At 46.7% G+C, this 26,252-nt stretch overlaps 1 protein-coding gene across 1 annotated transcript; it reads left to right on the top strand.

Moving 5' to 3' along the window:
- The first annotated feature begins 2 nt into the window (after positions 1-2).
- Positions 3-25,407, top strand: DNTTIP1 (deoxynucleotidyltransferase terminal interacting protein 1). The gene is made up of 13 exons (XM_082600618.1): positions 3-165; positions 735-805; positions 1,459-1,555; positions 7,975-8,073; positions 14,374-14,442; positions 14,694-14,750; positions 15,000-15,058; positions 16,112-16,157; positions 18,167-18,225; positions 18,328-18,388; positions 22,737-22,808; positions 24,908-24,963; positions 25,049-25,407. Exons 1-13 carry the CDS (start codon positions 70-72, stop codon positions 25,185-25,187), a joined length of 981 nt encoding a protein of 326 aa, XP_082456744.1. The 5' UTR covers positions 3-69; the 3' UTR covers positions 25,188-25,407.
- Positions 25,408-26,252: the final 845 nt, after the last annotated feature.

The following is a 26,252-nucleotide window of genomic DNA, read 5'->3' as shown; positions in this document are numbered from 1 at the left end:
TATGACGTCACATAGAGACTTCCCGACCGGTGTCAGAGTCGGGCTGAGCTTGTGGGGGCCGGGGGCGACATGGGAGCCACTGGCGACGCCGAGCAGCCGCGGGGACCCGGCAGGGCAGAGAGGGGCGACCCCGAGCTGGGAGACTCGGGGCAGATGGTTCTCACGGTGAGGGCGCCCCCGGGGAAGCCCCGGCCAGGCCTGGGCTCGGGCCCGACAGGGCTCTCTCCTGGGACCCTGGCCCGCGGGCGAGAGAACGCGGCGGCTGGTGCTGCCGAGGGGTTGGCGTTATCGAAGTCCGACGACCCGGCTTCGTATAGTGGTGCCGCCCTCCTAGCTAGGTGACGTGGGCCGGCCCTGTCAAGCCCCTGAGCGCCAGTTTTCTCTTCTCGAAAATGGAGATGACTAGTCCCTGCCTCGTAAAGTTGTTGTGGGAAAGGATATAAATGCGGGTAAAGCGCCCAGCGCATCATCTGGAACAGAGTAGGCCCTCGGTGGACACTGATTCCTTTCCTCCACCCGTTCCTGAAAAAGTGGGGTTGGGACTTGGAGGCAGGAAGCTCTTCCTCGGTTCCTCTTCCCTGGCAGGGCCTTCCAACCATTGCCCTCCCCCCTACCCCAAGCGGGGAGAGACGGTGAAAGCACCTGAGAAGCAGGGATGTCTAGGTATTAACCCACCCTCCACCTCACCCCAGCGTCACGGACCTCGGTGACATCTGCTCCCTTGGTCTCCACAGAACCCTTGGAACATAATGATAAAGCACCGGCAGGTACAGCGGAGGGGCCGCCGCTCACAGATGACAACAAGGTAAGGCTGGCCTTGGGTGGGACTTCCCCTCCCAGGCACTGGCTTGGGAGGCAGCTTTTGGGTCCCCACGGCACAGAGCTGAGAAAGACATCATCGGCCAATAGAAAGAGGAGATTCAGATTCTGTAACTCTGTGTGACCTTGAGCAAGTCATTTCCCTTCTGAACTCAAAAGAGGGGGCATGTTGATTCAACAATGCCCAAGGTCCCTCACATTCACAGGCTCTGTGTTTGAAGGCTCCAAAGAGGCAGAATAGCATGGAAGTTAAAACAATGTGGGGCTAATAGTATCCATCTCAGGGAGTGGAGAGAGCACAAGATGGGTCTTTGGGATGCTGGTTATGTATGTTTCTTGACCTGAGTAGTGATTAAAAGGATGTTCACTAAAACTGTTTGTTAAAGTATATAGACTTTTTCTGTGTTAAGTATTATACTTCTAAAACACTTTAAAAATAATGCCGTTCCATAGAGTTATGAGTATGAAATAAAGTCCTGCATCTTTGTGGTTTGCGGAGCACCTGGGCACGTAGCTAGTTTTCTGTAAAAGCCATATGTTATTGTCATTAAAGGGTCCTATCTCAATAATTGGCTGCGCAGAGTGGGTAAGGATATGTTTGGGACATGCCTCCTGACTGTGTCTCCTTCCTGAATGCAGTTTCACAGATCCTGCCATCTCCATGGATCTCCTCCGAGCTGTCCTGCAGCCTAGCATCAATGAGGAGATCCAGACTGTCTTCAACAAGTACATGAAGGTGAGAAGGACACAAAGATAAAAAATTAACAGGAATAAAGACTCATGGGCAGTCCTTTCCTGCATCACAGTCTCTCTTTCTAGTACACACAGATAATCGAAAGTTTTCCAATTCTGAACCCCCCAAGAATGTGTTTCCTCTTTGGGGGTAATTTGAATTCCTCTTCTTGTTACCAAACCAAACTCGGGTCTTACTGCTTGCCCACGTGCAGTGAAGCCAATCTACTGTCCTGGGTTGTGGTGAAGGAAAGTGCAGCGTTTATTGCAGGGCACCAAGCAAGGAGTCCAGGACAGCTAGTGCTCAAAACACCCAAAGTCCCTGATGGGTTTCAGCAAAGCATTTTTAAAGGCAGAGTGAGGGAGGGGCATCCCAGGGTATGTGATCAGCTCGTGCACAATTCTCTGATTGGTTGATGGTGAGGTAACAGGGTGGTGTCACAGGGGTTAATATTATTAATCCTTAGGCTCTGGGGGCTATGTGCTCATATTAATCATGTAGTTCATTTCTTCCCTTTGCTGGTGGATTTAGCATCTATAAGACAATTCAGGAAATATGCCTCAGATACTGTTATCTAGGTACTTGAGGGAGGAGCTAAAGCAGAGGACATGAGGGAGGGGTCTGCTCCCTGGAAGGCCCCCTAGGGTCCTGCTCCATTACATTTGGCCAAGCTGTTGTGAGGATGAAGTGACTTAAGTGTAAGGTGCTCAGCACTGTGCTTGGAATGCAGGTGTTTTTATTACTTGTTTAATAATATCACCATTATTACTATTTAAAATTCTTTTCAAGATCTATTAATAAACTTATACATGGCTCTACCTGGATGTCCCATGGATGCTTCAATCCCAGCATATTCAGGACTGAACTCTTTTTTTTTTTTTGCGGTACGTGGGCCTCTCACTGTTGTGGCCTCTCCCGTTGCGGAGCATAGGCTCTGGACGCGCAGGCTCAGCGGCCATGGCTCACGGGCCCAGCCGCTCCGCGGCATGTGGGATCCTCCCGGACCGGGGCACGAACCCGTGTCCCCTGCATCGACAGGCGGACTCTCAACCACCGTGCCACCAGGGAAGCCCAGGACGGAACTCTCTTGTTTTTCTTCCTAAACCTTCTCCTCTTATGTTTATTCATTCATTCAAAAAGTATTTACTGGGGCTTCCCTGGTGGCGCAGTGGTTGAGAGTCCGCCTGCCGATGCAGGGGACATGGGTTCGTGCCCCGGTCCGGGAAGATCCCATGTGCCGCGGAGCGGCTGGGCCCGTGAGCCATGGCCGCTGAGCCTGGGCGTCCGGAGCCTGTGCTCTGCAACGGGAGAGGCCACAACAGTGAGAGGCCCGCGTACCACCAAAAAAAAAAAAAAAAAAAAAAAAGTATTTACTGAGCACCTACCATAATGCAAGCACTATGCTAGGCACTTAGGGATGTAGCAGTGAACAAAATGGACAGTGTCCTTACCTTCTTCAAATAAATGTGTACTTTGTCAGGGAAGGCCAGAGAGAACGGGAAGAGAGTGACCTATAGGGAACAGGGATGCTATTTCATAGCTTGTGGCTAGGAGAGCCCTCTGATAAGAGGACGTTTGAGCAGAGACCCAAATAAAGTGAGGAAAGAACAAGTCGTGCAGATACCTGGAGGGAAAGCAACCCAGGCAGAGGGAACAAGGGCAAAGGACCGGAGGCAGAAGCATGCTTGGCACATTCACAGCAACAGAGTGGCTGGAGCCAGCAGAGCCAGAAGGAGAGGAGAAGGAGAGGTGACCAGACAGGTAACAGACTCAGCTCAGGCAGAACTTTAAAGCTGTGGTGGGGACTGTGAATGAAATTTATTGCTTGCCACATCAGGAAATAAAGGATGTTGCAGCCATCAAGCCATCACATTACAGCCACCCTGATGTTGAGCCATGAGGGAACTCAGGATAGAAACAGGATGCCCTCCATCTAGCGGTCAACTGCTGCAGCCACCCCTGACCATGCACCTTGAGGAGACTCAGGATGAGAAAGCACAGGATACTGGTCCCAGATAGCTGAGGTGCACATCAAAGGAATAATTTCATTGAGCCTGGACTCTTGCATCTTCCCATGCATAGAAAAGTGCTAAATTCCTTAATTTGAGGTGTCTGGTTTTCTTTATTTTTTTTTTTATTTATTTTTTTTTTGGTACGCGGGCCTCTCACTGTTGTGGCCTCTCCCGCTGCGGAGCACAGGCTCCGGACGCGCAGGCTCAGCGGCCATGGCTCACGGGCCCAGCCGCTCTGCGGCATGTGGGAACTTCCCAGACCGGGGCACGAACCCGTGTCCCTTGCATCGGCAGGCGGACTCTCAACCACTGCGCCACCAGGGAAGCCCTGGTTTTCTTTATTTAAAAGTAATCTTTTGATGTTCCGACTCCGTGGTCTTTGTTGCAAAAACTCCTATATATCCTGGCTCCCCCCACTTGCCTCTTTGGAGCAATCCCTCAGAGCTGTCTGAGATGCTGTGTCCCAAGCTTAAGTCCTCAGTTTTGTCCGCTGAATAAAACATAACTCTCAACTTTCAGGTTGTGTGTTTATTTTCCAGTCGACAGGACTTTGGGTTTTATTACAAGTAAAATAGAGGCTTTTGGAGAGTTTTGAGCCGAGTTCATGATCTGAACACTTTTAAAAAGTCGCTCTGACAGTTGTAAAGTGAATAGATTTCAGGAGGACCAGTTAGGAGGCTTGAGATGATAGTGGCTTGGGTGTTAGCAGTAAAGGTGCTGGGAAAGAATCAGATTCCGTATGTGTTTTCAAGGTAGCAACAGGATTTACTAATGATTCAGATGTGCCGGGTAAAAGAAAAAGAAGTAAACAACTCCGGAGTCATTTGCCAGGGGCAACTGTAAAGATAGGATTGCCATTAACTTGATATGAGGAAGATGGGGACAAGCAGGGGAAATCAGGAGCTCAGTTTTGGACAGGTTTGAATGGGACCATCTTTCACTTAGAAACCAGAGTCCAGTGGCTCCGCCCTCTGCTCCATCTTCCATATCCAGTAGCAGGGTCCTGCACCTTCCACCCCACAATCTGACCAGCATACCCTTATTCCTCGCCTCTGCCTTGGTTCCGGCCTTCATTACTTCTCATTCAGGCTCCCACTGTAATCCCTAACTGCCTCTGTTCTTTCCCTCTTTCAGTCCACCCTCCATACAGCTGCCAGTGATCTCTCAAATGTAAACCCAATGGTGTCACTCCCCTATTTAAAATCCCTCCACGACTTTCCATTTTTTTCTGAGTGAAATCCAAATTCCTTAACATGGCACATATGGTCCCCTGTGATCAGCCATACTCCCCTATATACCTAGTTATTCCTGCCCCTGACTTCTGCACATCCCAGAATGCACCAAGTATTCTCATACTTCTGCACCTCTACATGTGCAAAAATAAAGAGGTTAAGCCCCTAGGAAAAGGCTAGACCAGCATTCAATCCAGGATTGTCTACCTCCAAAGCACTTTCCTTGTTGCTTGTCCCGGTAGTGGATGCCATGATTCAGGAACTTTCTCTCCTGAACAAATGCTGGATAAACACAATTTGCGGCTTCACATAGTCTGCAAAGATAAGTCCTTGCCACACTTGTTTTTATTTTTTAATTTTATTTTATTTTTGCTGCGTTGGGTCTTCATTGCTGCGTGCAGGCTTTCTCCAGTTGCGGCGAGCGGGGGGCCACTCCTCTGTGTGGTGTGCAGTCTTCTCACTGCGGTGGCCTCTTCTGTTGCGGTGCACGGGTTCCAGTAGTTGTGGTACACGGGCCCAGCAGTTGTGGCTCACAGGCCTAGCCACTCCGCGGCATGTGGGATCCTTCTGGACCAGGGATCGAACATGTGTCCTCTGCACTGGCAGGCAGACTCCCAACCACTGCGCCACCAGGGAAGCCCCACACTTGTTTTTAGACAAGGTACAAATGACTTGATTACATCACAGCTTCAGGTAAATCCAGGCTCTTGATCGACCTCATCTGATCACTATGTTTAATGATGTTCCAAATCTCAGCTACCCATTTTCTTAAAAATGTTTAGAAAAATAGCTTCTAGGAATGGCTGATTTTATCCAAGACATTGTGAATTTTATTCATTTATTCCTGTTATTACTAAATGCATGCCCCTTTAAAAAGAATATTCTAATAATATAGCTTAGGAAATGGATTTATGGGTGGATAAATAGAATGCGTAAATGGATACATGATAGCAAATATAGCAAAATTGTGGACTAGGTGGTACGTATTAGTATTCATTGATTGAATAAAAGTAAAAACCAAAGTCACTAAAACTCACCTCCCAGAATACCAAACTGTTAACAATGACATAGTCTCCTATATTTATTTGTGTGTGTGCGTGTGTGTGCATGCACACTCACTCATGTTTAAAAAATACATAGGATCAGGGAATTTCCTGGCGGTCCAGTGGTTAGGACTCGGCACTTTCACTGTTGTGGCCCAGGTTCAGTCCCTGGTTGGGGAGCTAAGATCCTACAAGCCGCACAGTGCAGCCAAAAAAAAAAAGAATACGTAGGATCATTTTACACACACTGTTCTGCAATCCAGTTTTTTCATTTAACAATATATTTTGGTCATGTTTCTAGGTCAGTACATAATAGCTCACCCTGATTCTTTTATAATATCTGCACAGTAATCTATTGTATGGATGTACCACAATTTAATGAGCTAGTCCCTAGAACATTCAGATTACTAATAGTTTTTGTCTATTACAAACAATGCTACATTGAGCACTTGGAATGTATATCTTTGTTAACCTATGAGAGTATTTCTGGGGGATAAACTTCTAAAGATGGCATTGGTGGGTAAAATCGGAAACATTTTTCCCTCAAGAAAATTTTGTTGTTGTTCTTGTTGTGTTGCTTTTGTTTGTTTTTGGTTTTGTTTTTTTTGGCCACACGCCACACAGTGGAATCTTAGTTCCCCAACCAGGGATCAAACCCGTGCCCCCTGCAGTGAAGGCACGAGTCATAACCACTGGACCGCCAAGGAAGTCCCTCTCTCCAGAAAGTTTGTGCCATTTTACATTTCTACCAGTCGTGTTTGAGAATTCCTTGTTCATGACTGAATTTCATTCTCATGTCTGGAGGTAGCTTACACTCACCCCTACATATTTGTTGCCCTGCCCACCTCACAGGCTGGTTCTAAAGTATCCAGATTATTTTAACTAGCTTGCACATAGTCAGTAGTCGGTATTGAACCACCAGTATTAATCTCCAGTTTTTTGTTTTGAAGTCAAACTCATCTGATCATTTCATTTAATTTTGCCTGTAGAATTTTCCTCCTAAACTCTTGAGGTCTCTAATCCAGTGCTTTCACACTCTTCTCCTTGGTTTGATGTTAACAACAAAGGCATATATATAAAATTCTGACCATAAAATGATAGTACTTCCCCATAGTTGTCTCCCACAGGAGGAGCATGCATTATAGATTCCAGAATTTTTCTGTTCACCAGAGAGAACCAACACTTTCTTCTGGAGACATGGACTGTTGTTACAAACGTGCTCCAGGTGTCTTGGTTTGGGACCTCATGTCACCTTGTCCCTTGGTGTTTTCAGGCTCAAGCTGTCCCTCTTACCCAATGGAGGAGCCTTCTGCCTTTCCTTTCCCCAGCCAGCTGGGACTGCTGACATCCTGGGGCCCTGGCCAAGTCTCACCCCTCCCAGTCTACAGATGTTTCTTTCAGACTGGGCGAAGTCAGAATTCAATTAGGCTTTTCCACTCTCTGAGTCTTTTCTGGCCTCCCTGACCTGTTCATCTCAGGCAGTGGTGTGGTTGTTTTTTCTTCTGTGGAAGTAAGACATGTACATTATAGAAATTGAGAAGATAGATAAGCAAAAAAAGAAAAAAAATCATATCACCGCTTTTACTCTAATATATTCTTACAGTTCTTTTACTTTATATATTCTTACAGTTCTACAGTTTGCTTTTTTGCTGTTTTACATAAATAGGCTCACACTATCCCAGACTATTTTATAACTTGCTTCCTTCACTTGACAAAATATCATGAATACCTTTTCGTGTCAAAAATATATTCTCCTAGGGAATTCCCTGGCGGTCCAGTGGTTAGAACTCTGCACTTTCACTGCCCAAGGCATAGGTTTAGTCCCTGATCAGGGAACTAAGATCCCGCAAGCCATGTGGCACAGCCAAAAAAAAAAAAAAAGAATAGCTTTATTGCTTTGCCAGAGGAGTTTTACAGCACCTCCATGATGGTTCTCCTCCTTAAGAGCGTATGGAGTGGGGAAGCAGAGCCTGGGATATGAATCTAAGTCTGGCTGATCTCAACGCCACGTTCATAATCACCTTTCCTTTCTTTCTGAGGGTAGGAGGAAAGCTTCTGTTTTATATTCCGTTCCCTTCAAATTGATGCAGATTGGCAGGACTTCTGACCTTGTCTTCTATTGTACCTCTTCCTAGTTCTTCCAGAAGGCCGCACTGAACGTCCGAGACAATGTCGGGGAAGAAGTGGATGCAGAGCAGCTGATCCAGGAGGCCTGTCGGAGCTGCCTGGAGCAGGTGAGATCAAAGAGGAAAAGAGATGAAGGCACAGGGTTTAGCCCTCAGGGCTCAGCAAAGAAATGTGGTCCCATCATCAGTGGTATTTGGAGCTACTTACATCTAGATAGGGCTTAGAGCTTTGCTGACCGAAGGGAAGGGAGGTAGCTACTAGATGCCAGCTACTGTGGTAGATGCTTTCACCTGCGTTAGTTCATTTACATCTCAGAAGAAACCTGTACAGAAGGCATGTTTCCATCCCTAGTTTACAGATGAAGAAACTGTGGCTTGGAACAAGCGAGAGATAGAATAGCTAAGGTCTGGCTCGCCTCTGCAAGTGCTTGGTGTTTGATCCTTCAAGTAATCGCAGCCCCTTTTGGTATCATGAGAACTGTCACCCTTTCTGCCTCCCTGCCTCTCAAGGTGGTCAGGAGTCATGACATCAGGTCTAGAAATGGCTGTGTTCTCAAGATAGTAGTGAACCAGTTTGCATGTGTCAGCTGCTGTTATTAATAGGAATTGTCAGCATCCCCCAGATTCTGTGCTTGACTGTGGAACCATTAGCTGTCAGAGATGGAAATTTCTTCATAACCATAGCCACAAGGGCAGGCTTGAGTCCAGTCCCATGAGGGTAATTATCGTGAGATGAGAGAGTAACATCTTCCGGGAGGTTGGCTGACTAGCTACTCAGGCACAGCCTCAGAAATGAGCAAGACCAGGGCCTAGACCTCAGCTTTGAAAAAGCAGAGCTCCATCCTGTGAGGGCAGTGAAAGCTGATCTGGTTCTCATAGACTATTAAATTTAAGCTAATCAAATTCATAAGAGGCCATTTCATTAACTCACTCTGGGACTGTAATATGTTATCATCAGTTGTGACATGTGCTGATAATAAAACATGGCAGTTTGCTAACACTCATAAGTTTGAGCTGAATCAATATTAAATTGATAAAACCTTCACTCTCATTTGCATCCTGAAATGCTTTCTTGAATTTATCTCTTCACCTAATATGTGTTGAGGGCCTACTATTTGCCAGGCCCCAGCAGGGCTGTGCAATATGAACACAGTCATTGCCCCAGAGCCCTTGACATTACTCCAGTAATCGTACAATAGGTCCATAATCAGAAACTGTTATAAATGCTATAAGCATAGGAGGTGATGAGAGAGTACACTAGAGGGTGCCGAGCCCAGGGGCAGGGCAGAGTGGAGAAAGAAAGAAGCCAGTGTTGTTGGTTTTCAGAGATTGGAGAGGATGGCACAGCACTGAAAACCAAGTTATAGGTGTGGAATTTTAAGCAGAAGAGCTACCTAATGAAATTTATATATTCAAGATCACTCTGGCTGCCATGAGGAGATTAGCTTGGGAATCTGCCATGGAGATTGAAAGGGAAATTTATGAGACCGTTCAGGAGTCCCAGTGAAAGGTGAAGATGGAGTTAAAGTGAATTGGGCATAACCTCCACTCGCTGAATGTTCATACCTTTCCAGGCTTCTGAGTCCCCACATCCACCTTCCAGAGTTCCCCGCTTCCAGTACTGATGTAACTGTGTGGTCAGAACACATGGAATCAGAGCACAGGAAGGTAGAAAGCCCAAAGTCTAACTTAAAACCAGACGAATCGAGAAATTTGGGGGAATTCCCTGACAGTCCAGTGGTTAGGACTCCACGCTTTCACTGCCAAGGGCCTGGGTTCAGTCCCTGGTCGGGGAACTGAGGTCCCAAAAGCCACGAGGCATGGCCAAAAAAAAAAAGAAAGAAATTTTGAAGAAGTCTTTTAACCTTTCTGACCCTCAGTTTCCTCATTTCTAGATTTTGGACTAAGACCACTGTTTTGCTGTGAGGATTAAATGCGATGATACACATAAACCACCAACACCGAATGGCTACGTACAAAGCATACTAGATACTAAATACGTGGCAGTGACATTCACTGTGTGGTACATATTGCTGCCTCACAACAGAGCCTCACTTTCACGGGGCCAGGATACGTCGAAGTTCTGTGTCTAAACTGCATGCAGAACTTCTTGTTACAGTAAAATATTCTTCAGACTGGACCTGATGGAATCAGACTAGACTATTTCTTGGTTTTAGTGGGATTAAGACTTGATTGGCTTGTTTTCACTTTTGAAACCCCATCTTGCCCATCTCAGTGGTATTTCCTAATCTCCTTCACTACCTCTTTACAGCTGTTTCTTAGGGAGAAATGGCTGATCTTATCTATGGCACGTGGCCTTGGGGTTTTTGATTGATTTTGTTTTGCAAGGTAGTTGTTGTTATTTCTTTGTTTTATTTATGCAAGTAGTACACATTCACTAAGCAAAATGTGGCATAGTAGCTAAGGATGCAAGTTTTCTCTTGATTCTGACTGCGCAGATTTGAGTCCTGGCTTCAGCACTGACTGGCTGTGTGACCTTAGGCAAGTTGCCTCACCTCACTAAACGTCAGATTTCTCATCTGCAAAGTGGAGATAGAGGCTCTACCTCATAGGATTGTTGTGAGAATTAAATGTGGCAATACTCTTAAAGCATTTAGATCAGTAACAAAGACTCAATAAATGTTACTTGCTGCTGGTGTTATATTAAAATTAGAAAATATAAATTACAAAGAAGAAAATTAAAATTTCTCATAATCTTACTGCCAACAATAACTTCTATTAACATTTTGATGTGTTTACCATTTTTTCCCCTACGTATGTTTATACACATGTGTGTTCATTCACTGGGACACTGGGACTACAATGGAGAACGAAACAGACCACGCTTGAACCCACAGTCCCCTTCAGAGGCCACACTATTTCTCTGTTCCCTTTTGTAGCCAGACTTTAGAAAAGGTTGCTATCCCTGACTCTACTCTGTCACCTCCCATTCATTCCATTAGTTCTTTCAGTTGTTTTTTTTTTGTCATCCCCCCCCCCCGCCTAAGCCGCGCGGCACAGCTGATTGAACCAGGGCCCTTGGCAGTGAGAGCATGGGGTCCTAACCACTGGACCGCCGGGGAATTCCCTGTTTTGGGGGAGTTTGGTTTGGTTCTTTTCCTTTGATTTTTTTTCTTTTGTTTTTCTTTTGTTTATTCCATTCATTCTTTCACTCACTTTGTTTTGGCTTCAGTCCCCACCAATTCACGGAAACCCCTCTTATATCAGGGTCACCAGTAACCTCCATGTTGCTCAGCTTACTCAACTTCTTGGTGGCATTCGTCACAGTGGATCATTTCATGTCTCTTGGAGCACTCCTCTCTTGGCTCCAGTGCCTTGACTTTGCTCCAGCCTCATCGGTCACTCCTCCTCACTTTCCTCAGCCAGCTCTTCTCTGCTACTAACTCGACGCATTCCCAAGTTCAGTCCTCAGACCTGTCGACTTAAAGAAAAACACGGCAAACACACAACATAAGAGTTGCAAGTTAAGTTTTATTCAGGGACTTAACTGAGGACTGTACCTAGAGACAGCCTCTCAGTGGCTCTGAGGGAACTGCTCCGAAGAGGTAGTTTATATATGATTTGGGGGGGGGGGCTGCAGTCAAGCATACGTCTTGGTGAAGGATTACTGCTGATGACAAAGAACAGACATCATAAGTTAATGATTTTGCTGCTTTTCTATGTATGGGAAGATGCAAGAATCTGGGGTCATTGAGATTCTCCCTGAGATATGCATCTAACTGTCTAAGGGCCTATTTATCCAAAGCACAGAGTGCCTCATCCTGTTTTTCATCCTGAATTTCTCTCAGGGTGCACTGTCTACTTGCAGTGGGTTACGACTTAACTCTTGTAGCGCTTGAACAGCGCTCTTTGTTTTGCTTTGTTCACAAATCCCATCTCTTCTGTGGCTGCCTCTTGTTCCAGGTGATTTCATCTAGTCCTGTGGCTTTGAAGCCAATTTAACTGGCGATGATTTCCAAATGTATATCTCAGCCCTGAGCTACTTTCCCTCTTGCCTTCCTCCACTCCATCCTCACAGCAGCCAGACCCATCTTTTTAAAGATGAATCAGATTGTGTCACTCTCCTCTTTAAAACCCTCCAGTGATTTCCCATTGCTGGCAGAATAAACCCTAATGCCTTACCATGACCCACAGAGCCCTACCTAGACCTCTCCTGCCTACTTCTTTAACTTATCTCATCCCACCTCCCCCTCACTGACTACATTCTAGCTGTATAGGAATCCTTTCTGCTTCTCCAGCACACTTAGCTCGGGGCCTTTGCACTTGCTGTTCTCATGGCGAGGCATGCTGTTCTCACTGCCTGGCATACCCTTAACTCTTTACGAAGCTGGTTCCTTCTTTTCTTTAGATTTAGCTTAAATATCACCTCATCAGAGAGGCCTTCCTTGGCCACACCATCTAAAGTAGTGCCCCCCACCCCGCTGCCATCTTACTCCCTTCCCACCTCCATTTAATCTCTATCACCTTACTTGTTTATTCTGCCATTTATTTCAATCTGAAATTATTAATAGTACACATGTTTATTTTCTACCTCCCTCCCATCCTCAACCTCTGCTAAAATCTTGAGCTTTACAGCAGTTGAGGCCTGATCTCATTCACCACTGTATTCCCAGACCTAGAATATGACTCTTCATATGTGTACATTGTTTATTGAATGATTGAATGAATGAACATGGCAAATGAACAGGCAGGGTTCCTGCTCTCATAGAACCTACAGCCTAGTTAGGCAATACAGGTCTGAATTAAATTACCACACAGATGTGTGCAAAATTACACACTGAGATTTGTGCACTCTTCACTGAAAAGGGACAAAGCTTGGAGGAGAAGATCATGAGTTCAGTTTTCGACTTCGCAAATTTGAGACATCTACACATAGACATGGGGCAGACTGTTACATAAATCTGGAACTCAAAGGAGAGGCTACCACTGAAGATAGAAAATTAGGGAGACATAAGTTGATAGATGTTAACTGAAGCCATGAGCATAAATGAGAGCAGACAGAATATCTAATGAAAAGAACCAGATTGAAGAGGAGGAGCCAGCAAAGAAGGCTAAGAAGGAGTGGCCAGAGGGCTTCCCTTCCCTTCCCTGGTGGCGCAGTGGTTAAGAATCCGCCTGCCAATGCAAGGGACATGGGTTCGATCCCTGGTCCGGGAAGATCCCACATGCCACAGAGCAACTAAGCCCGTGCACCGCAACTACTGAGCTTGCGTGCCACAACTACTGAAGCCCATATGCCTAGAGCCCGTGCTTGGCAACAAGAGAAGCCACTGCAATGAGAAGCCCGCACACCGCAAGGAAGAGTAGCTCCCCGCTCACCGCAACTAGAGAAAGCCTGCATGAAGCAACGGAGACCCAACACAGCCAAAAATGAAAATAAATAACATAAATTAATTTATAATTAAAAAACAAAAAAAGGTGGCCAGAGAAGTAGGAGGAAAACCAGGGCGTGTGGCCACAGGAGCCAGTAGAAGACTGTTTCCGGAAGGAGAGAGCTCTCAGGGCTGTCAAATGCTGCTCCGAGAGGTCACGTGATCCTGACTCTGCACAGGCCTGCAAGGCCCTGCCAGCCTCCCCACACCCCTCGCTCACCACTCTCTCCTTCTCCCATTACTTAGAGGCCATCCTCCTCTTCAAATGAGCCATGTCTGTTCCCACTTTAGGGCTTTTGCACTCTTCCTGCGGCGGAAACACGCTTCTGCTCAGCCTTTTCTGTACATGGCTCCTCCTTCACATCTCAGCTCAGAGGCTCCCTTCTCAGCAAGGCCTTCCCTGACCACCTACTCAAAGTAGCCCTCCCCTCTGGTGATTCTCCATCACATCTGCCTAGCTAGGGTTTTTCCTTCTCAGAGAAAACTTCATGATTCGAAATCACCTTGTTTATATGTTTGTTTATTTGCTTATCATCCAGATCACCCACAGAATATGAGCTCCACAGAGCAAGGCCCTTGCTTGTGCTATTTACTGCTGTGTCTCCAGCACTTACGTACTAGGCACTCAATATTTATTAAGCGAAAAACGGCAGCTTACTGAGGAATTTGTTTAATATCAGTGCGTTTAGTTAGAAAAAATATATAGCATATGTTTACATGGAAAAAAGTGAGGAAGAATTTACATTGAAATGTTAATAGTATTCTGTGGGTACTGAGGTTTCAGATTTGATTTTTTTTTAATTTTGCTTATTTACATTTTTCTAATTTTTCAACAATGGTCATGAATTATTCAAGTTTTTTAAAAAAGGTATCTATTTGTATGCATATCTTAGTGTCCCTTTGTACTGACCATGAAAGAGTTTTAACCCAGTTTGAAGTTGTGTCTATAAAAATGGGGGCAGAGAGGCTTACCCACCAAAATAGTGACTGTTAACACTTGGTCTTGTCTCTTCAGGCTAAACTACTGTTTTCAGATGGAGAAAGAGCAATACCCAGATTGACCCATGAACTTCCAGGGATAAAGGTTAGAGTCACTGTGTCCTCAGGTCTTGGAGGGGGAGACCGGTCAGAATGGGAGACAGGTGAACTCTGTGGCCTAGGGGAGGCTCCACGGACCACCCATTTGTGGGACCAGGTCTAAATAGCATCATGCTGGAGTCCCGGCTCAGGGAGGGGCTGGAGGGTGTGGTCCAGGGGCTCTGTCTTCTGCAGCCCCAGGGGACCCGCAGTTCCCGGCCACTGGCCTCCCACTGACTCCTTTCCCTTCTCCTGCAGCGTGGCCGGCAGGCAGAAGAGGAGTGTGCCCACAGAGGAAGCCCCGTTCCCAAAAAGGTAAACCGTCTCCTGGTTTTCTGGCTGGGGAAAGGGCCTGCAGCTCCAGCAGGGAGTGGGCTTCCTCAGCACACCTTTGGGCCTTTCTAGCATGAGAGGCAGGCGCCCTGGGAACAGTCACCCTCCCTGTTCACCCTCAGGCGTCATTTGGTCTCCTTGGGAAACCATCTCCTTCAGGTGGCCCTGGACCTGCCAGTGGGGCGGGGGCTTCCACAGGGTCAGGCCACTGACACCTGTTCTTTATGGCAGAGGAAGGGACGACCTCCAGGACACGTCCTGTCAAATGACCGCGCAGCCGCAGGCATGGCGTGAGTAGGGGACGACAGAGCCAAAGGGAGGAGCTGGGAGGGAGTGGGCTGGGAGGAAAAGAGGCCAGAGTTCTCTGCCTGGCAAAATCAGATCCATTTGTGCCAGGTCCCCGTGGAGGAGCGCTCTCTAGTCTGAGGGGTGGGGAAAGAAGGCAGTGAGGAGGATGCCGTATCCTGTTTTTACCCCAGAACAGTTCAGCACAGCTTCATTAAACACCAGAGGTTTTTTATTGGTAGTGTGTATTGAATGCTTGTAATATGCCATAACTGGTCTAAATACCTTATATATACTTGATCTTTTAATCCTTACAGCCACGCCCTAAGGAAGGTATAATTAATTTTGCAGATAAGGAAACAGAATTACTTGCCCAAAGTCAGACAGCTAATAAAGGGCAAAACTGTACTACATTGCCTCCAGGATGGTCATTTTCAAAGACTTTTGAAGCAACAGAATCTTTTTTTCAAACAGAGCTTTACGTGGGAGCCTAATATGCAAAACAGATAAAGCCACACTGGTCTGGGAATTCCCTGGTGGCCTAGTGGTTAGGATTCTGGGCTTTCACTGCCATGACCTGGGTTCAGTCCCTAGTCGGGGAACTGAGATCCCGCAAGCCCACACGGCGTGGTGGGGAGGCAGGGAAGCCACACTGGTCTGGCTAAGAGAGATGGAGATAGTTTGAAAGCACCGACTTAGGAGACGGGCTAGCGTAATCCTCATACCTTAGATTTGTCCCCTGCCCGGAGCAAGTTCATTCCTCACTAACACGAGATAGGGAGTTGCTGCTGTTATCTCCTCCTGACAGATGAGAAAACTACAGCCCAGAGAGGTTCCTTGACTTGCCCCCACGGCTAGGTGATAGCAGAGTGAGTCCTCGAATGGCTCCTAGTCCCTGTACTTTTTTCCCTTTGCACCTCCTCTAATGAGCACCAGGAAGCAGTCCACCCAGGGCTAGAGTGAGAGTGTATGCAGAGCTCCCACCAGCAGCAGCAAACCATCTTCCAGTCCTAGGCCTGATCTTGGAGAATTCACCTTTCTTCATTCCCTCCAATCAGATGGAAACCAAAATCCTGTGAACCAATTCGTCGGGAAGGCCCTAAGGTATGATTATGTGAGCATGGCAGTGACTGCTATCCCAAGGAGACCCAGTCCAGGCTCTGGGCTCCACCTTGAGGGAAAGGGGCTGGGGGTGGTGAAGGACATGTGCATGCCATTCCAGAGCCATTTTCACCTCCCACCCCACCTCCCAATTCTGGCCTTCCAGAAGCATCCCAAGTAAGGACTGAAATTAGGGGCAAAACAGAGAGAGGGCTTGGTCTTTGCTGAAGCCTTCTCCCTGTAAAAGCTAGTTGTCACTAATATTTATACAGTACTTAACATGTCATAGGCACTGCCCTAAATCTTTTGTATGGATTCCCTCATTTAATCTTTATAACAACCTTATGAGATAGATTCTGTTACCCTTCTATGGTTCAGGAGCTCTCTTTCCTACCTCCTAGGCAGAAATTATATTATTTTATCTGGTTATCTTATACACTTGATACACCTGAAGACACTAAGGACCACAGAGTTGCCCAAAGTCACGTACTGCGTAAGTGGCAGAGCCAAGTGTCAAACCCAGCCAAGGTCCATGGACACCAGTCTGTGCTCTTAACTCTGTTGGCTCCAGAACAGTTGTTTGCAAGCTTTTTAAAGAGTAGAATCCTTTCTTCTACTAAAATCATACATGGAAGCCCAGTAAGGTAGGTGAAAGCTCCACTGTCCGGGTTGCAGCTGTGTCCAGTAGAAACGGCCCACCCCTTATTGTACTGGCCCTCTGCTTCCACCAGTGACCACACCTTGCTTCTTCAACTCTGCTCCCTTAGAGTCTCCTAGACCTTTCTTTTCCACTCCAGACACCCCTTCTCTCTCTCTGGTAAGTCCTTCCTCAGCAGTGACCCATGCAAGTGGGCATTCCCCAGAATTCTCTCCATTGCCCACTTGTCCACCTAAAGTTTCTCTCTGGGTGATCTAAAGCATCCACTCGTATGGTTTCGGGGACCAGTATGTGCTGAAGTTGCCTTACCTCTTTGTCCCACACCTCTCTCTCTCTAGTTTGAAGCTTGTATATCCTACTGTCTGCTAGAGCTCTCGGCCTGGAATCTCCATAGAATTTCAAACTCAGCATATCCAAAATTGAAATCAACCTTTCCCCCAGACCTGCTTCGACCTTTTCTACTTGAGTCATCTTTGCCTCTTCGTTTCCTCTTCCTCCAGACATCCAGTCAAGTCCCAGATGATTCTACCTCCTAAATACGTTTCTCACACTTCCTGTTCCCTCTTTTTCATCCTGTTGCCATCCTAGCTCCAGCCTTCATCTTTCAGAACTGCTCTAATTACAACTGCCTCTAAACTGCCCGCCCAGCCTGTAGCCTCGCCACTTCACGCCCGTTAACCACGTTGCAGAAGAGCGAGCTATCTTGAGCACAGATCCGGCTCTCCCTGTCTAGAGGCCTTCAGTGACTCCCCATCACCGACAGAATGAGCAGAATGAAAAGCCGTCCACATAGTGTACAAGGGTCCCCAGCCCCTCTCCGCTTTCCTCTCCAGCCTCATCAATTGCCGCTCCCTGATTTGCTCTCTGCCTTTTAGCAAGACAAGTGCTGTGGTTTCTCCAACAAGCCAACCCAGCTCTCACCTGCCTTTGTTCACGCTGCCCCTCCTCCCTCCCCTCTACTCTGTCCAGCTTGTGCTCTCCCTGTCAGAACCAACTTGGGAATTACCCCTTCAAGGAAGCCGTCCTGTTACCCCCGCTTTGGCTCCCATCATGCCTTGCACTCATCTGTGTCACTGCCCAGCTCATGATGGTATCATCATCTGTACCTACGTCTGTGGCCCCTGGAGAACAGAGACTATCTCCAATGCGTTCCTTCACCCTCCACCCCTCCACGCCACCCCCGCCCCCCCGTATGGAGCGGAGGACCCAGCATATTAAAAGTACTTGGTTTCTTGAAGCAGCTGTTTGATGAACAGTGGACAAGGGTGGTGGTAGGGGAGGGCCAGGGAGGAGAGTTTCTGTCCCGTCCACCAGATAAACCTCAGCCTCACCAGCCTCTCTCTTTTTTGCACAGTGGGACCCAGCTCGGCTGAATGAATCTACCACCTTTGTGTTGGGATCTCGAGCCAACAAGTAAGTCTAAAGAGTTTTGGTGCTGAGGGAGAGGGGAGCTCGGGGGCCCACCACTAGGACCACAACTGCTGGGATCCTTACCACTCCTCTGTTACTTTGCAGGGCCCTCGGGATGGGGGGCACCAGAGGGAGAATCTACATCAAGCACCCACATCTCTTTAAGGTAGGTGAGTGCTGGGAGTCAGGCAGACCAGTGCCGTGGAGTAGGTGGCACTGGGAGTAAACACTGATCAGGGAGTCAGGACATCTGGGTTCTTGTGCCCCTCTGCCCTTAACCTTTACCTTTGGTAATTTACTCAGCACCTCTGTGCCTCAGTGGTAATAGTGACTTTCCTCGTATGTTTATTGTGTACCAAACACGGTTTTAGGTGCTACACTTACATTATCTCTTGGAACTGTCCTTTAAGATAGGTATTGTTATCCTTATTTTACAAATTAAAATAAAACAAAAAGAAAGATTGAGGAAGGCTAAGTGACTTGCCCAAAATTGCTCAGCTAGTAAGTGGCGAGTTAGGATTCTGTCTTCTGCAAAGCTTGAGATCTTAACCACTGCTGTATTCAGCTGTCTATAAGATAAAGAAATTGGAGCAAGGTAGCAGTTCTAACCTTTTTCAAAGACAGGACTCCTCTCCTGAGCTATGCTTTGGTGTCCACTGTTCAAGAAAATCTTGGGGGTGGGGGGGTATGAATTCACCCTCTTAAATGAATTTGTATTTTATCAGTCACAAAAGCATCCAAATATATTAGAAAAAAAGTAATGCGCATGTTTTCAAGTTATGTTTTTTTTTGCGCCTGTGTGCAAGGCTTAGTGCCCCTTGTCAGAACTACGCAGCTCCTTGGGGTCCCAGAATCATGGGCTCTGTCTACTACATTCTGTGCAAGTTCACGTTCTTCAGAGGACATACCTACTTCCTCTATTTTTTCAGTCTTACGTTGTGGGATTCCCAACACCTGGACAGTTGGCTGTGCTTGCTGCTACTTCATTTTCCTCTCTTAGTGTCTTCACTCCTGCTGTTCCCTTTGATGGCCTTCCTCCTCTACCCTTTCCTCCGCCTGACTGTTCTGTAAGATCTGCATCTTCCAAGACCCTTGCTTGCATCATCTGCCAAATGGATATGCTCTTGGACCTACTTCCAATTCCGGTTGCACAATGGTTAAGAGTATCATTTCAGTCCTGGTTCCATTACTTACTAGCTGTGTGACCTTGGGCAAGTGGCTCCACATTTCTGAGACCGTTTTGTCATCTATAAAATCAGAATGATGCAAACCAGCCGTTTAGGGTTGGTAGAATTAAGAGCGAATGCAGTAAAATGTAGCCATTTTTGGTAAGCTAGAGTATAAGGTATAAAAATATTGAATCATGTTGTACACTCGAAACTAATACAATACTGTAAATCAACTGTACTTCAAGAAAAACACAACTGACTTCCTCTGTAAAAAAAAAAAAAAAGAGAGAGAGAGAGAAAGCACAGTAAAGCTCCCAGACAGTGCCTGGCCTAGCAAGGGCTCAATAAATGGGCATCATTACCAGCATACATTCCCAATTCTTAGACCCATCATTTTTAATAAACTCCCAACCCACACTGTCATTGCCAGTGGATGCTATCTCTCATTGTAATCTTTCCAGGCTAATAAGTGGAGGGAAAATATTTTTGTTGTTTTACTTTTAATTCTTTATTAATGATAATCATCTTTTCATCCATTTACAGTCTATTTGTGCTTCTTTTGTAAACTGTCTATATATCTTTGCCCATTTTTCTGTCCTTCTAAAGACGTTATTCAAATTTTCTTTTCCTTTTTAACTTTTGTTAATAGAAATAATATGTAAACCCATTCTTGTTGTAAAAAGATTCAAACAATACACTGAAGCTAATAGGAAGCAAAACACAAAGCTCCTCTTAACCCTTGAATCTGACTCTCCTCCCCTAGGGGTCACCCCCAGTAACATGGTAGCATCCTTCAGTCTCCTGTCTATATGTGTGTGAGTGTGTGTGTGTCCTTGTCCTTTAGTGATATTTTGTTTGTGTTATTGGGCTCATACTATATATATTCTGATTTTTCTTTTCACCCCCAAAGTTCATTCATTCACTGAAAAAATATTGAGTGCTGAGCATTCTCAAACTGCCAGAGATACAGTAGTGGACCAAACAGACACAGACAACGCCTTGCCCTCATAGAGCTTACATTCTAACGCAGGGCAAGCTATAGTCTGTGGGCCAAATCCAACCTGTAGCCTGTTTTTGTCCAATGCTGAGTGGTGACATTTTTAAAGGGTGATTAAAAAAAAAAAAGAAAAAGGAAAATGAAGATTATGTGACAAAGATGTATGTGGCCACCAAAGCCTAAAATATTGGGTTGGCCAAAAAATTCGTTTGGGTTTTTCTGTAACATCTTACAGAAAAACCTAAATGAACTTTTTGGCCAACCCAATTTTTTTTTTTTTAATATTTATTTATTTATTTATTTTTGGCTGAGTTGGGTCTTAGTTGCGGCACGCGGGCTTCTCTCTAGTTGTGGCATGCGGGGTCCAGAGTGCATGGCCTCTGTAGTTGTGGCACGTGGGCTTAGTTGCCCCACAGCATATGGGATCTTAGTTCCCTGACCAGGGATCGAACCCACGACCCCTGCATTAGAAGGCAGATTCTTAACTGCTGGACCACCAGGGAAGTCCCTGGCCAACCCAATATTTACAGAAAAAGTGTGCTGGCCACTACAGATCTAGGGAATAATATCTTAGCGATCTGTCCACATTATTAAGTCTCCCTCATTTTACTTCTAACAGCTGTCTAGAATTCAAAGAATAGATTTTCTATCATTCATTTCATTGCTCCCTTACTTATAGATGTTGAAGTGTTTTCTGACAGTTTTGCTGTTGTAAACAGTGCTGCACCAGACATCCCTGCGTGCATGTGTGGATGACTGTGAAGGATAAATCCCTGGAAATGGGATTGCTGGGTCAGGAAGTACACACTTTCAAATTTTTGATTAATATTTATATTACTTGGGAAGTGAACTAATTAAACTACAGATTTAAATAATTAAATCTGTGTAACCATACAGATTTCCCAGCTTGGTCTCCATTTCAAATGATCTGCCTGTTTTATAAAACCTACCTTTATTGGGCACTTATGTGTCACGTACTATATTTACCACCTTTTATGCACTATCTCCTTTATTCTTAACAACAACCCTATAAGATAAGCGTTAATACTCTCTGTTTTACAAATGAAGAAACTGAGTCTTGGGACTTCCCTGGTGGCGCAATGATTAAGAATCCATCTGCCAATGGGGGAGACACGGGTTTGAGCCCTGGCCTGGGAAGATCCCTCATGCCCCGGAGCAACTAAGCCCATGCGCCACAACTACTGAGCCCACGTGCCACAACTACTGAAGCCCACACGCCTAGAGCCTGTGCTCCACAATGAGAAGCCACGGCAATGAGAAGCCCACGCATCGCAACGAAGAGTAAGCCCCCGCTCGCCACAACTAGAGAAAGCCCGCGTGCAGCAACAAAGACACAACACAGACAAAAATTAATTAATTAATTAATTAACTAATTTTTTAAAAACTTAAAAAAAAAGAAACTGTCTCAAGGAAATCATCACCTACATTTACACCACCTGATAATTAGCAGAAACCAGAATTTCTAAACCAAATTCTTTTCTTTCTTTTTCTTTCTTTCTTTTTTTTTTTTAAACTGCCGCCCCCTAAAAGCCCACCAGGCCACATTGGCCACCTTCACATGCTCACCTGCAACCTTCCCTACAACACGCATTCCCTGTGGGCTGAGCTCTGAACCCCACAGCTAAGTTCTTAACCATGATGCTATTCTACCTCCTCCAGGCATGAAGTGTCCTGATTTTTGTTTTAGAAAATTTGATCACCATAATAGTTGTTGTAAGCCACCTCAGATCATTTCTTCAAAGAGGAGTACAGCTCTAAAATAATAGTCACGGTCTGACCAGTTGCCAGAAGTGCTGTGTTTTGAGAAAGGAAAGGGGGGAGTTCCTTGCTGGTCTGGTGGTTAGGACTCAGCACTTTCACTGCAATGGCCTGGGTTCAATCCCTGGTCGGGGAACTGAGATCCCGCAAGCCGCGTGGCATGGCCAAAATTTTAAAATTTAAAAATTTTTTCAGATTTCCATGGCGGTCTAGTGGTTAAGACTCCGCACTTCCAATCAGAGGGTGCGGGTTCAATCCCCAGTCAGGGAACTAAAATCCTCCATGCTGCGTGGCGCAGTCAAAAAAAAAAAGTTGAAATTTTGAAAAAAAAGAAAGGGGCAGGAATGAGAAGTGTACTAAACCTCGGGGAATTTGGTCCCCTACCCTGGCCTCCTCCTGGGCTCAGCCCTGCTTGCTCTGAAGAGGTTGGTGAACCCTCTACATCCACCAGGCTAGGACGAGGTCTTGTTGCTAAGAACTGCTCAAGGGCCAAGAGTATGCTCTGGACCAAATGAGAAAAGCCCATCACACCAGGCTAACATCTTCCCCCGTGACTTCATCCCTCACAGTATGCGGCTGACCCCCAGGACAAGCACTGGCTGGCCGAGCAGCATCACATGCGGGCAACAGGGGGGAAGATGGTAAGTATTGCCACACGTGCCACTGCCAGAGACCCACCCTGCCCAGGGACCAGGGCTATTGGTGGCAGCTTACCCCCAAATCTGAGAGACTCCGTGCCCAACAAATGTGAGAAAGGAGACTTGTAAGAGTAGAGAGGGCCCATTCCTTCATGCTGAAGACCAGACTGTAATCCCTGGCTTCCCTCGCCTGACCCCAGGTCTCCCACACACCTCCCCATTCCCTTCCACAGCACCCTCATATGTAGATCATATGAGCTGTATGTAAGAATGGCAGGTACAAGGCGTCCTGAACACTGCTTTCCCATCATGTGCTGCCCATTGACAGATTTCACTCCTCCATCACAACTCTTCCACCAGAATCAGCTATGGAATCTCTTCTCAGCACTGTGCTCCAGGCCGCACCCCTTGTCAGAAGGAATTAGCACATGCAGTAAAACTTGCTTGCCACACGTGGCAGCTCTTTCCAGAATCACTTCTACTTAAAGAGTTCTTAGCTCAAATCAAGCAACAACCTTAGGAAAAATATTGTTGCCTGTGCTCTAAAACTATCATGGAGGGATTTGTCCATCACATGCCCCCTCCCCCACCTGAAGACTCACTTAGTCCCACCGCTGGGACTGCTCCTATTAGAATTCAACGGCCTCGGCACTTCCCTGGTGGCTAGTGGTTAAGAATCCACCTGCCAATGCAGGGGACACAACTTCCAGCTCTGGTCTGGGAAGATCCCACATGCCGCGGAGCAGCTAAGCCCGCGAGCCACAACTACTGAGCCCGCGCACCTAGAGCCTGTGCTCCGCAACAAGAGAAGCCACTGCAACGAGAAGCCCACGTACCACAATGAAGAGTAGCCCCTGCTCTCCACAACTAGAGAGAGCCAGTGAGAAGCAATGAAGAGCCAACGCAACCAAGAATAAATAAATAATTAAATTTATTTTTTCAAAAAGAATTCAACGGCCTCACAAACAAGTATGCCATCTCCTTTCTGGCAATGAAAGCTATCTTTTATTTTATTTTCTACTATATGCTACACTCTTTCAAAAAAGATTTCAGGAAACTTACCATTCTCACATACATAAATAAGAAATAGGATAGAAAGGCAAGGCAGGATCTAAAATTAAGCCAGGGCTTCCCTGGTGGCACAGTGGTTGAGAGTCCGCCTGCTGATGCAGGGGACGTGGGTTCGTGTCCCGGTCTGGGAAGATCCCACATGCCGCGGGGCGGCTGGGCCCGTGAGCCATGGCTGCTGAGCCTGTGCGTCCGGAGCCTGTGCTCCGCAACGGGAGAGGCCACAACAGTGAGAGGCCCGCGTACTGCAAAAAATAAAAAATAAAATTAAGCCACAAGAAAGACTAGTTTTTAAAAAGGGATTTTTTAAATTGCCAGCCCAGGAGACCAGTGCAAGTCTATAGGTTTTCAGCTGCAGGCCCCACTCAAGGACAACTGATGTGTCACATAGTTCACAGTGCCCCTAAGATGAAGACAGTCAAATGTCTCAAGGGACACACAGTTATTCCTGACCCTAAGACTGGAAAGAAATGTCTCCCACAGAAGACTGTCTCATGTGATGGACAGCATCCGCCACATGGTAGGCTCACAAGAGGGCTCTCTTGCTGCAGACCATGGCATTGTGCTACAGCAGTTCTGCAGGCCCCCAGACAACACAGCCCAGTTAATGGACAGCAGTGCGGTTTATCATGTTTTCCCTTTTGCCACGAAGTTCAAAACCAAATTATCTTAGTTCCAGAGTTCACATATGGCTTCCTCCTAATTTCCTATTTCCATGTATATTTTTCTACTTCTGGCCCTTTCATTTTAAGCCACCTCAGGGTCCCTTTGTAAAAGGGACGACGGCTATAAGTAAATTAATCATCATTCCCCACTCTCCCACCCATAAATTTTCTGCTTGAGTGGAAGATTGTCTCAAGAAACTATTCCCCAGACAGCCTCTCCCTACTTACTCTCCCTTGCTAAATTATAAACTATGACTACACGCCCCCACCTTCCAGCCCTTACATTAAGGAGATGTTTAATAAAGTATTAATCGAGTTGGACTGAAATGAATCAGAGGCAGTGATGACTCTCCTTTGCTCCTGCCCCAGGCCTACCTCCTCATTGAGGAGGACATCCGGGACCTCGCTGCCAGCGATGACTACAGGTAAAACCTGCCCTCCCCTCCCCTGGGATGAGCCTGGACCTACATCCTCCCTTGCTCCAACTCTCCTCCTCAATGTCTCTTCCAGAGGATGCCTGGACCTGAAGTTAGAGGAGCTGAAATCCTTTGTCCTGCCCTCCTGGATGGTTGAGAAGATGCGGAAGTACATGGAGACACTCCGGACAGAGAATGAGCATCGTGCTGTTGAAGCACCTCTGCAGACCTGAAGCCAGGTCCCCTGGCTACAGTTGGCAGCCCTCCTCCAAGGCCCTCTTACCCACATGGCTGAGGCCACTGCTGGGACTACTCTTAGATGGACCTCAGAGGCATTAAAGCCATGCCTGGGCTAGTTTGTAGTGACTCACTGCAGAACACCCCCAGACTGGCATGTGGTTCTATATTTGTAAAGTTATTGGGATAAGAAGCAATTAAACAGTTTGTAATAAACACAGATGGTGAGCCTGCTGTGAGGTCTGCCTGTGCATGCTGACAAAATATCAAGGGCTCTAGAGGAAGTGGGTGTAGGGAAAAAGGACCAGGCACCCTTCCCCCACCCCACATTATCCCCAGGAAGCCCAGTGCCCCATGCGTATCTGCTTTGTGAGACGAAGCTGGGGACACCATGTACCTTGCCAGTCTTCCCTGTCCCTTTATTTCTATTTCATCACCCAACTAAGGTATGGAAGTAGCAGGATGTGGTGATGGCTGGCACCATGGGAGGTTGATGACAAAGCAGAAAAAAAATACAAGGGTGGCTTTTATTACCCCCATTTTACAGGTTAAAACACTAAATTATGTGCTCAAGGGAACACAGCAAACCATTGGAGAGGCAGCCGATGAACCTGTTTTCCAATGAGGAGTCCCTGGCCCTGGCTATCAGCCTCTAGTTTTTCCCCTCGCCTGAATGTTCAGGCTCTTAAAGCCCCAACCAAAGTCCCCAGGACATAATAACAGGTGGAGGAGCTGGGGTTTCCGGTTTGAGGGAAGAGTACCAAGGCCCCAAGACTGGAGACTCTCCCTTCCCCTGGGAGTAAGGGATCCTGGCCGGTCGTGCTGGGTGTTCCCGACAGTAGCCAGGCGTTTGACCTAAAAGGATTCATCCCACGTGGACTTTTTCTAAGCCCTTTAATGGTCGGAGTTTTCCAAAGGCGGCCAATCCGCTACAGCTTCGCTAATTAATGACAGCCTCTTCTGCCAATCGCCCATCAGAAGCAGCATCCCGCCGCCCAATAGTGGTACGCTGGTGGGTGGTTCTAGCAGTTGCCCGGTGACAGAGTGCTCTGGCGCGCCCC

Source organism: Mesoplodon mirus, assembly GCF_964341445.2.
Source record: "Mesoplodon mirus genome assembly, chromosome: 15".
Classification (NCBI taxonomy): Eukaryota; Metazoa; Chordata; class Mammalia; order Artiodactyla; family Ziphiidae; genus Mesoplodon; species Mesoplodon mirus.
The sequence above is the reverse complement of the archived record's forward strand: the minus strand, read 5'-3'. Positions and strand labels throughout refer to the sequence as shown.